At 42.4% G+C, this 11,269-nt stretch overlaps 1 protein-coding gene across 1 annotated transcript in view; it reads right to left on the bottom strand.

Annotated features, from left to right (window-relative positions):
• Positions 1–3,180: 3,180 nt before the first annotated feature.
• The window catches only part of KDR (kinase insert domain receptor), a 45,569-nt gene continuing 37,480 nt past the window's right edge, over positions 3,181–11,269 (bottom strand). Inside the window, exons 28-30 of the mRNA XM_035004961.1 lie at positions 7,219–7,318; positions 6,624–6,709; positions 3,181–4,862 (exon numbers count right to left, since the gene is read on the bottom strand). Of these exons, the coding sequence (XP_034860852.1) occupies positions 4,640–4,862; positions 6,624–6,709; positions 7,219–7,318 (409 nt within the window). The 3' untranslated portion in view covers positions 3,181–4,639. The remainder of the gene's footprint in view (positions 4,863–6,623; positions 6,710–7,218; positions 7,319–11,269) is intronic.

Below are 11,269 nucleotides of genomic sequence, written 5' to 3'. Positions count from 1 at the left end.
CTCAGTCAGGCAGTGAGAGTCCCTTTAACACTGAAGAACCCAACCCACGTTCCTAAAGTTATTCTCCCTAAATGTCACTTCCTGAAGAAGGGAGAGGACAAACACAGCAAAGAATAGAAAATACTGGAGCAAAGTCCAGTTTTGTTATTCCCTGCCCTTTTCCTACTGCAATATATCCAAAAGTGGAGCCTCAAACAAGTAAGGTATGAGGGTACGCTGCCACTGCTATGGGTAAGTACGTTTGTTATTGGTAAGCACACTGATCATGGGTTTTAAGTCCTTGGAATAAACCAGGGAAGCTGAGATAAAAAATTAAACCACAGATTTTCATTCTTTTATTTCTAAACAAAAACACTGGAGTGAAACTACTGAATTTAATGTTTTTACAGGTGTCAAGATGATACACGTAGGTCGTACATAGTGTTGTAAAGAAAATAAAATCCAGGGTGTCATTTGATTCTTCTCACTAACATTTGCTTGATATCAATCACAGTTTACTGTTAATAGTTGCCTTACCCATAGTCTTCATTAGACTTTTTTTTTTTTTTTTCAGAGCCCTTATCTCTGAGCAGACCTCAGCTGGGACTGGTAGGTTCTACTATTTTAGCTCCAGAGCTTCAGGCCAACTTGGCTGTTGAATTTCTCTCTGGGTTGTTCGTCCTAGATTCCTCACTTCTCTCCATTCTCATCAAAATCAGAGTAAATGACTTTATTTTACCTTTTTAATTTCTTTATCACCTAGGAGCATTCTGTAATTTATCCCCCCAAAAATGGACTTCAAACTGCTTTCAGGGCACCTGAGTAGCTTAGTCGGTTAAGCGTCTGACTCTTGATCTCAGCTCAGGTCTTGATCTCAGGGTTGTGAGTTCAAATCCCGCATTGGGCTCCACACTGGGTATGGAGCCTGCTTTTAAAAAAAAAAAAAAAAAAAAAAAAAACTGCTTTCAAGAAGACTGCCCAGATTTTCACTTAGACGTAAGTGAAAATTTGGGCAGATTAGATTAGAACAGATTAGAGCCCCCTGTACCTGAGAAAGCATAGACATGGTATGCACTGCCCCTACAGGGAAAGAGAATGCAAATGTGCAAAGGTGTATATGAAAAGCCAGTCTCTGAAAGGCTTTAGCCTCCGGAGTTTGCCTACATTTTATCATCTTAGAGGTTAATATGTGAGTGAGAGGTAGAAAGAAAGACATGGTAGGGGGAAATAGGAAAATAGGGTTAACTACAAAGTTGTGGGTTTGAGATTTTTTACTTTTCTACTTTTCTTTCATTGAAGAGGACAAATGAATGTGTCTTGGTAGGAAAACTTAGTGGGGTAATGAGTTTAAATCCCCCACAGCTCTCTCTGTCCTGTGATGATGGAGGAGAAAGGCTGCAGTGGGTGGGGCCGAAGGGTGCAGGGCAGAGGAAGGTTAGTGGAAAGAGAAATGGAAGGTGAAGGGCCAGAGGAGTTTGAAAGGAGGCAGAAGGACAAAGCAAGTAAAGGGAGAGAATGAGGGAGGCCAGGAGCCAAGGGGTGGGGGTGGCCGCACCTAAAATACACCAAATGTCTCCAATTAAAGCTCTGAAAATAAGACCATGCAGGAAGCACTTTCAAAAGCCACAAAGTTCTCTTCAATTCAAGGGCAAATGAAGAGAGAAAAGTAGCTAAGAACGAGGAGCACGGAAGACAGAAGACAGAGGCAGGAGAGAGCCAAACCTCACCTCCTAATCATTCTGCCTGAGGTGCTAAAAGCATTTCTTTATGAAGTGTGAAGTTTCAGCTGAATCCAAATTCCCAGCATTGGAGACAGTGTCAGGGGCTGCTTATTAGAAACAAAATCTCTTTTTCCTAAACTGAAGAAAATTCTGTTTTTCTATGAGGGCGTCTCTATCTTGAACCACCTAGACTCTTCTTTCATTCATTTACTGGATGCCACCATCATAACAGGAAAAGACAAGGCCAGCCTGACAGATAGTGTGACGTCTGTCGGAGACCCTAACCCACTAATCCTGGCCAAAAGCCCACATCTGTAAGTGCTGCCCCAGGAATCACACATGCCCATGGCTACCCTCTTCTCCATCACAAAATTGTACAGAATGTCTGTGAGATGATAGGGTTTGAAAATGGCACAATGCATATTTCCCCAACCACGGAGGCAAAGAGGTATATTTCATCAAGAGTACTGCTGTGATCGACAACTAGTTGAAGAAAACAAAGCCGGATTCCTGCCTCACTCTATATGCATTTAAGTGTAGCAGAAGAAGAACATTTAGAACTTATTTTAGAACTGAGAAGACCTTCTCCACTAAGATTTAAAAACCCAGAAGCCATCAAAAATGATAGGTACATTTGAGGGGTACTGGGGTGGCTTAGTTGGTTGAGCATCTGACTCTTGATTTTGGCTCAGGTCATGATGTTGGGGTTGTGACGGATCAAACCCCATTTCGGGCTCCGCACTCAGCACGGAGATTCTCTCTCTCTCCCTCTCCTTTTGCCCCTCTCCCCCACTCACGAGCTCTAAAAATAAATAAATAAAATCTTTTAAAAAAATGATAGGTATATTTGACTGTATAAATATTGCAACACTTATAGTGTATAAAAAAATACCACAAAGAGTAGGGCCACTCATGGGTGCCAGTGATTTTTAGTAATCACTGAATTCGGGTAAAAGTAATCACTCAAAATGGCTGACATTGCAAGTATAGAGTTATCATTGAGAACTGCAAGTACGCTCCGGACTTCCCTGCGGTGCCTGGGTCTGGCCACCTGTCTGGGGATCTCTCACCCTCTGGTTTTCATGGTTGGCAATGGTAACAGGCACTGGTAGAGTACGTCTATGTCTCAGTCCATAGTTTAAGAATCTTAAAAGTGCACAGAATATAATGAGAGTTCACATGTGTATGAATTATTTGTGTAACAAAAAAAAAAGGAAGGGGAGAAGCAACTACACCTCAAGCCAGAAGTACTTCCCCTCGAAACAGTCGTGGTAATATTATACCGTTGTATTTTGTTTTTTTACTAAGCCTACATGTACTGGTTTAAAAAGTATAAACTACTTTATGAAAATATCCTTTATAAGAAGAATAAGGAAACAATTAAAAATGAAAAACCACGTAGCAATTATGTCTGATTGCCCCTTCTCCACCTTAGGAGAGAAATGATAAGAACAGAAATGCAACCTTGCAAAGGGACTCGTTTAAGTTTTTCAATTTTTTTTTTAATAAAATGGCGTCAATTGCTGAAAGCATTATGGCCTTTGTTATGCTACATAATACTGGTATAAAATGTGAATAGTACAAAGTTCATCATATATAATATAAGGTTTTAATATATTACATTTGTTTCTACATAAACAGACTATAAATATATGTGCCATAGCATGTTTTACAGTCATGGTTCCCAGCATCTCACACTATGGTACCAAACGAAAAATACATTTTCTTTTTTAAAAAGGAAAGAACAAGGGCAGAAACCAATAGAAATAGCTTGATGTGTTAAAAGTCTAAATAATACAATAGATGTTGTTAAAACTTTGGCTATATAATTTTGAAATCTGGCTAATAGTCATTCAGAGAGTGAACAAACCAAATCAGCTCTTACTAGAGTGTAGAGGCCAAATTACTAAAATACTGTCTGATTGGGGTGAAAAGAGGGTGAAGGTTCAGGGAGGGGAGAAGGAACAAAGGAGTCAAATCTTTCCTGAAGCTTTGACACCACAGCTTGATACGGAACCTACTGCATTCAGGCTCAGACATAGATCACATCAGGACAGATAAGGGGGTATTCATCCAGAAGAAACCAGAAGCTGGTTTATATAGTCAAAACTCTTCGACACGACAGGGAGCCTCGGTCTGAGTGTCCTTTCTTTATGGGGTTCTGAATAAAGGATCGGCCTGGGAGACTAAGAGCCAGAGCTGCAGCATTTCCTTCCTGGGGCTTGGCCAGGAGACACGTAAGAGTCCGGAAGGAACTCTCATTAGGTGTCGGAAACAGCCCAAGGAGCTCTCCTTTAGCCCAACTGGGAAGAGCACGCAACCTTTTAAAACCAGTAACCTCATCTGAAGCCTTTACATTTCCTAACAGACCCCATGCCCACCTCCACCGGAGCCAACACAATGCATCTGCAGGCTCCAGAATGCTCTCAAAGCAAGCCAACATCTTCCTTTCTGTCAATCCAAACCCCACACATAAGACTTGGCTCAGGACCCATATCCCAAACAAAGCTTCTTAGATGGACTCAGCCCTAAAGGTCTTTCCCATCTTCAACACCTAAAGCACTTGCATTGCCTGGTTTATCTTCTGGTTTTACAGAGAGGTGTCAACTCCCCAGATGCTGCCACTGCATGGAGGATGCAGCCATTTCTTGAACTTCTTTTGTCATAACCCATGGGGAGCCCCACAATAAGGGGCATCATACGTGCTTTCTAAATGCATAAACAGAAGGTCAACACCGGGACAAAACACAAACACATTCTTGAGACACAAACATCTTCTCAGGAAATGCCTACGGGACTGGCTCCCTGCAGTCTGAGGTCCTTTTTTTGAAATGAAAATCAAATGTGGCTACTTCCTAGTGATGGAAAGAACAACACTTGAAAATCTGAGCAGCACCTCTCATGTGATTTCCAGGAGTGGGGGACGTGGGTGCCTCCTTTTAAACAGGAGGAGAGCTCAATGTGGGCCCAGAGTCAGGCTGGAGCATCTGGGCTGCACTGCCAACTTGCGGTCCAATCTCCACCAGCTTTAACAGTTCGGCCTCCTCGCTGGAGTACACAGTCGTGTCCGTGTCATCCGAGTGATACCCAGACTGGTAGCCACTCGTTTGGTTAGAGCCTTCGGATGCCACAGACTCCTTGCTTTTGCTGGGCATCAGTCCACTGTGGAAGAAATGGCAACCAAATGAGTTGGTGGAGAGAAAGAAGTTCTTTCCCCTCTTACCCTAACCCTGTTCCCGACCCCGTGTGGGCTGTAATCTCCCTGGAGACACCAGCCCCTATCTCTCCCACTTGTTAATCAACGTATCAGGTTTACTCAGACGATGTCTATTTTCAGGTACTAGCATGAGCTAGTGGTTTCAGATAAGTCCTCTTATTCAGGTCCAAGTCTCTCAAGCCTGTGATGAGATGAAAGGCAGTTCTCCTGAGTTATGTAAAGGCTCCAACCAACGGAGCATTTTTATGGCGTTGAAGATTGACAGGTTTGTATACAATGATATGGGGCTGTGACGATGTGAAAGGAAATTGGGATGTTCTTAGAGTCCACTTCTGCTTTCCTCCCAGTGTTGATTAGGGATTACAAGGCATCTGTACGGTGGTAATAAAGTTCTTGAGCAACTTTAAACTTGAATAAGTCGAAGCGTGTGTATGCCATCAAGCCAGAGTGTCAAAAACTGCTTTTTACTCATCAAAACCACATTCTTTGGAAGGACTGAGGACCTGGATCACTCAGCAGCAACTAGAAAATGTTTTCAGTGTTTCAATGGAATCATGACAGACCACAATCATGTCAAAGCCTAAAAGTGTAGGCTGTGTTGATCTAAAAGCTTCAGGATTTACATTTTCTCAAGCCATTCTGAGGTGTGGGTTTTCCCCCCTGAATTCGTGTTTTACCAAATTATTTGTGTTAAAAACTACAAAAAGGATCTCATTAACTCCATGTCCATATGTGGTTTAAAAGTTATTTCAAATGACTAGAAGTGCAATTTTTCTTTCAATCCAACAAATGAGTTGAGTGTCTCAAACAATAGCATGGTACCTGGCACATAGCCGCCGCTGAACAAATATATTTTAAATCAATGAATGAAACATATAATTGACTCTAACAATTTCTCACTTTGGACCTAAAGCAAACAGTAAAATTGCACAATGGCTCGTTTTAATTTTCTTTTTCTTTACAGGAACATCCCTTAATAACCCATGGGTGTTCCCATTTTATACAACAGTTAGATTATAAGTACATCAAAGTCTTCTCAATTCTCACCTAGAGTGAGTTCACTAGCAAATAAATAACTGCTCACTATCTCACTATTTTTATAGAGATTTTCATTTATATGTTAGGTTAAAAGCAGGTACATCTATTCAAAACAACTACAAATTCCTACAGAACCACATGGGGGAAATCATATTCAAAACCAAATTTAGTATTTTTCCCACAATTAAGCCAAAAATAATAATAAGCCAAATAATTCAGCCAGTAATATTTAAGTATCTCAAACAAATAGATATTGGTTTATTTATGCATCATACTTCTAAAGACAGATGTGCTCATTTATGTACAGGTTTGAAAATTCTTCAGAGTCCACAAAGATTTTAATCATCTCAATTTGAGGGATTACATCCAATGAACTTTGTTATTTAGCCAGTACCATACAAACCACTGACCATATAAACATAAAAATTCCCGGGTATTCATAAATTCTCATTAAAACTGACCAAATTCCCTAATTAATTTCAGATTCTTTTTCAGATGTGCCATATAATTTATTTGCTTGATTAGTTTCCGTTATTTATTAATTCAGTTGATGTGAATTTGCCTAAGCAACAGACACAAAAAGGGAAAACTGCATCTACATTGAAAGTCCTAAGTTCCTTCCAAAAATTCCTGTTGAGATTTGTCTTTTCTCTTTGGCTGAGCCTTACCTAAAAGATGGCGCTAATTTGGTTCTGTCTTCCAAGGTTTTCAGCTCTTCTGATGCAAGGACCATACCACTGTCCGTCTGGTTGTCCTTTTTAAGAAATAAGGAGATGGCGCTGTTGATTGAGTATGCACACTGACCAACTATTCAATTAAATTGATTTCTTAGCCCATCTATCCGACAATATGCTCCAGTGTTCCACGGAGGGAGGTAAAGATGGCATAGCCAGAAATTGTACCAGCTACAAGAAGAAACAACTGCTTCCTAGTAGTAAACTCAGGCCTGGAAGAAAAGTATTTAGGAAGAAGCAGCTGAGGAGACCTGTTGCCATCCCTCTCTTCACAGTGATACTATTTACACTTGAGTGGAATTGGGCATGAAGCTAGACTATCTGGAACCTTGGACCAGGGGCTGTCTTTATGGAAAATCCAGTGGCGGGGGGGAGGGGAAGGGACTGATCAGTTCCATCTCCATAATGACCCCATGACACATACCTTTGTAATGAGGCTCTAAGACTCTAATGCTTAGGCTAATATTTATCTAGCTAATGTTTCATCCTTTGTGTTATTTTTAAGACTATTTTTGAGAGATGTACTTACATCTGGGATTACTTTTACTTCTGGTTCTTCCAACGGGATATCTTCAAATGTTTTTACACTCACGGGCCGGCTCTTTCGCTTACTGTTCTGCAGATACTGGCTGCAAAAGAACCAATATTTATATTTGGGGGGTGGTATATTTGGCTGCAGAGACCAAAAGTGATACCTAAGTTCATTATCTTTCAACCACAAGTTTAATAGCAACCTTCAAAACATCCTTTGGAAAAGGAAAAACAAATCAAAACAAAAATCTTTCTCTGCTAGCACAGAGTGAAGGCTCCATTTCCTGTGAGGGCCTATTTAAAAGTATAATCTAAGTGAGGGGCCTCGATTAGCTCCTGTTCTTTTGAATCTTACTTCTGAGGGCCGGGGCTGGACTAAAGACAACAACAGCAAACTAAGTTATCAGCCGCCTTCTGCATGGTTTCCTGATTGCCTGAGATTCCTCCCCTGGGCTCTTGACATATTACAGAGCATTGAACATCTTTCTGGCCACCTCCAGAAAAGTTTTTCTAGATAATGCCCTCAGAGCAACCATTCAGTGAAAGATGGGCAGAGGAAGCACCTGGGGATCTCACTGGATCTCACCTGGGTTCTGTAAAAGACACTGAACTCAGCAGGATCTGGAGACAACCTCCTCCTTCTGCATGTAATAGAGGCTAAGGGTGTGTGTGTTGGGCGGGGAGGGGGGCGGCGCGCTGAGTCTCACAATCCCCTATGTTCAGCCCACAGAATTGCTGGTCTTGGGAAAAGGCAGTGGTTCAAGAGTCATGAGATGTTTCATCTATTTCAAAGTCTACCACTGACTACAAACTTGGGAAAGTCATGAATATTTCTATGCTTCTGTTGTCCTGTCTTTAAAATGTGTTGGCAATAGCTTTCCCTCCCTCACTCACAGAGCTATGTGGAGGATGAATGAGGTGGGTGGCAAGTGTTCTTAGAAAGAATGATTCTCTATCAACCAAAGCTTGTTTTCCTCCTTTGAATTCCAAAGGGTACCATTTTCCTTCAGGAGTTCAAAGAATAGGACTTGTCAGACAACATATCACCTGTTTCCTGGGGGCGCTCCTTCCCTGCCATGTGGCTTTGGGTGAGTCTGATTCTGTTAAAAGCACCAACAGCCCAAGTGGAAAGAAGAGAAGTTCTTTTCACAGCAAGGGACAGCAAATTCACTCTCCACGCTTATCCCAGCATACTTCCCCCAATAGGCAGGCTTCTGGACATGTTACATATTCCTGTGTTTTCTATGACCAAGTGGAGTGAAGACACACTTGAGCCAGAGGAGAAAGGAAATCGAGTCTCCTTCCCCTGGAACCAGGAGGCTGGTTCCTCTCCTTACAGAGAGGAGAGAACGAGGTTCACCAGTGACATCCTCACTCAGGGATCTCCATAAGAAAGAGGACATGGTATATAAGGAGACAGAGATAAACCCACTTCTCCTGAGTCCAGTCCCTAATGGTACTACAGTTAATCATTCATTGATTCACTCACTCACTCAGGGACCCTTTCCTGAGACTCCACCCCATGCCAAGCACTGTGCTAAATGTTCCTCAACTGCTCTCTCATAGCATCTTCATAAATGGTATCTGTGAGGGGTGGGTGCTATTATCCCAACTTCAGAAGAGGAACTTGTCCAAAATCACAGAACTAGACTATCTGGGTTATGAGCAGCCACTGAAGGATTTGAAGCATGAGATTGACAAAGTCAGATGAACCCTTTAGAAAGATGGCTCTGGTAGAGGAAGGTGAAAACAGGCAGTGAGACCAATTAGGGGGCTCTTTTCCATGTCTCTAGAAGAAAGAAGGGCAGCCTGCCCAAGAGAAGTGATGCCCACAGAGTGTGCAGAAGTAGATCGATTCCAGAGATATGTGGCATATAGAATCAACTAGAGGGGGTGAGCTTGGGCAATAATACAGCTGCCTCAGAAAAAAACAGTTGAGGAAGCTAAGACTTAAGGAGGAAATGGCTAGGACTGTGATTCGAAATTGGCCTTCAGATTTAAAGCCCATTGTTTTGCTTTGTTTTGCTACCCTACTCCACACTGACTCCCTTGGAAAAGTATCAGGAAGGAAAACGTAGAAGAGAACAATGGATATGATAGTTCAAGTCTTTATGAAGGACCTACTATGTGCACAGTACTGCTCTTTCCCACACAGGCACTGACCGTGTGGTAAGACCAGTGCAGGGGAGAAGATGGACAAAAAAGGTGGAGAAAGGACAGTGTCACTTCAAGCATTCTGATATCACAGCCAAATTCAGGAACATCTAGCCAGGAGGCTGTCCCAGACATCAATCCGCAAGGAGCACTTAATCATCACCAGCAATTAACCAAAATGAAGAAAAATGATATGTGCCAAAACCTTTCTCTGGGAGAGAAAAGAAATCTTTGATAAGCTGCTTGGAGTGGGAAGTGAAACTCCCCGGGGGCAAATGATGGAGCAACCACAGATGGTCCCCAAACTGCCCTCAAAGAAAGATGAGTCCAATTAATATGTGTTTTCTTGCAGAAAGCATGCAAACTTGGGGCCAGAGCTGATCCACAGGGGAAATTAGAGACAAAGCAAAGTCTAGACACTAGTGGTCCATCCTGTTCACCCTTCCCCCACACACCCCTCTCGGCTTCTTTGCTAAATAAATGTTGAAGAAATATTTTTCAATAATTTAAAGGGGCAACAAATCATGAGGTTGGTACCCACAGTGATGTCTCTGTCCAGCTCTATTTATAATGCGATGAGATTGAAAACTATAAAGACAAAGCAAATGAGAAAGCCTCCTCAGCTTTTCTACCTGACTGGAAATGGGAAAAAGAATAGAACAAGTCTGCTGAAAAGTACCCCAGCCTCATCTCTGGTCTCCCGAGGGAAGCAGAACCAAACGAGAGCCTCAAAACCAAGTGTGCCGTGTGCAGATGTCTCAACGCTGCGCTTCTTTTAAGTCAGATGATTAAAATGTGACTGCAGAGTCTTGTTTTGATAAAAAGAAAAAGGGTGGGGCGCCTGGGTGGCTCAGTTGGTTAAGCGACTGCCTTCAGCTCAGGTCATGATCCTGGAGTCCCAGGATCAAGTCCCACATCAGGCTCCCTGCTCAGCAGGGAGTCTGCTTCTCCCTCTGACCCTCCTCCCTCTCATGCTCTCTGTCTCTCATTCTCTCTCTCGCAAATAAATAAAATCTTAAAAAAAAAAAAAGAAGAAGAAGAAGAAAAAAGGGTGGCAGAGGTGAAGAGGGGATGCAGACAAAAGATTCCGATTTCCATTTTATTTTTCAAATTATGGCTGGATAAAAGAGAAACTGGACTGGAAAGACCAATTCGAAAATCACAGACAGAAAATAGGAGCCAGGCCTATGTTCAGAGTGTGCTATCACATTTGTCCATGCTTCTGGGGATAAATGTTAGCAGCCCTGATTTAGATCCAGCATCGCATTTGGCACTTCCATTACACAAACATGACTTCATCGACTCTCAGCACCATATGCAAAGCGTCCAAGCAAGCCAAGAGGCTGCCGCTTGGGTCCTCACTCCACCTGGTCACACAAAACCCAAGGAACAGAGTTCATGATCAAATGGCTTTCTGATAAAGAAGGCAGCGCTGTTGTAGGAATAATTACCACACCAGAAGGCCAGCCGAGCTTCAACTAGAGGTTTTTAAACATGAGAGTGGCACTTTTGGCTTCCAGTTCATTCACCTTTCTCTTTGAGGGTCCCTCTTTGCTGGGGCAGAAAACAGGACATAGAGAGAGAGATCGGAGAAACTGGAATCATCCTAGGGATGTGATTTTAAGCAGCTTGCTTAGTAGCTATCACATATCGAGGGCTCCCTAAGTGCCCGGCACATAGAAATATGTTATACCATGCAATTCTCAAAAGAATCATTTTTGAACACCAGGGTCTTCGCCTGGGTCAGGATGAAGATGTGCGCCAGGTCACTAAGAGGGAGACTTAGTGGCTCAGCCAGTGCTACCTGACTCTAAAATCTGGATCTTTAACCATAGTTGTTTATTTCCACCAGGTGACTGCTCTGAGCCTCATGTTCAACATCCCCATCAAGAAGG

This window comes from Mirounga leonina, unplaced genomic scaffold (assembly GCF_011800145.1).
Source record: "Mirounga leonina isolate KUSES-001 unplaced genomic scaffold, KU_Mleo_1.0 Mir_129, whole genome shotgun sequence".
Classification (NCBI taxonomy): Eukaryota; Metazoa; Chordata; class Mammalia; order Carnivora; family Phocidae; genus Mirounga; species Mirounga leonina.
This window is presented reverse-complemented; position numbering and strand designations above follow the sequence as displayed.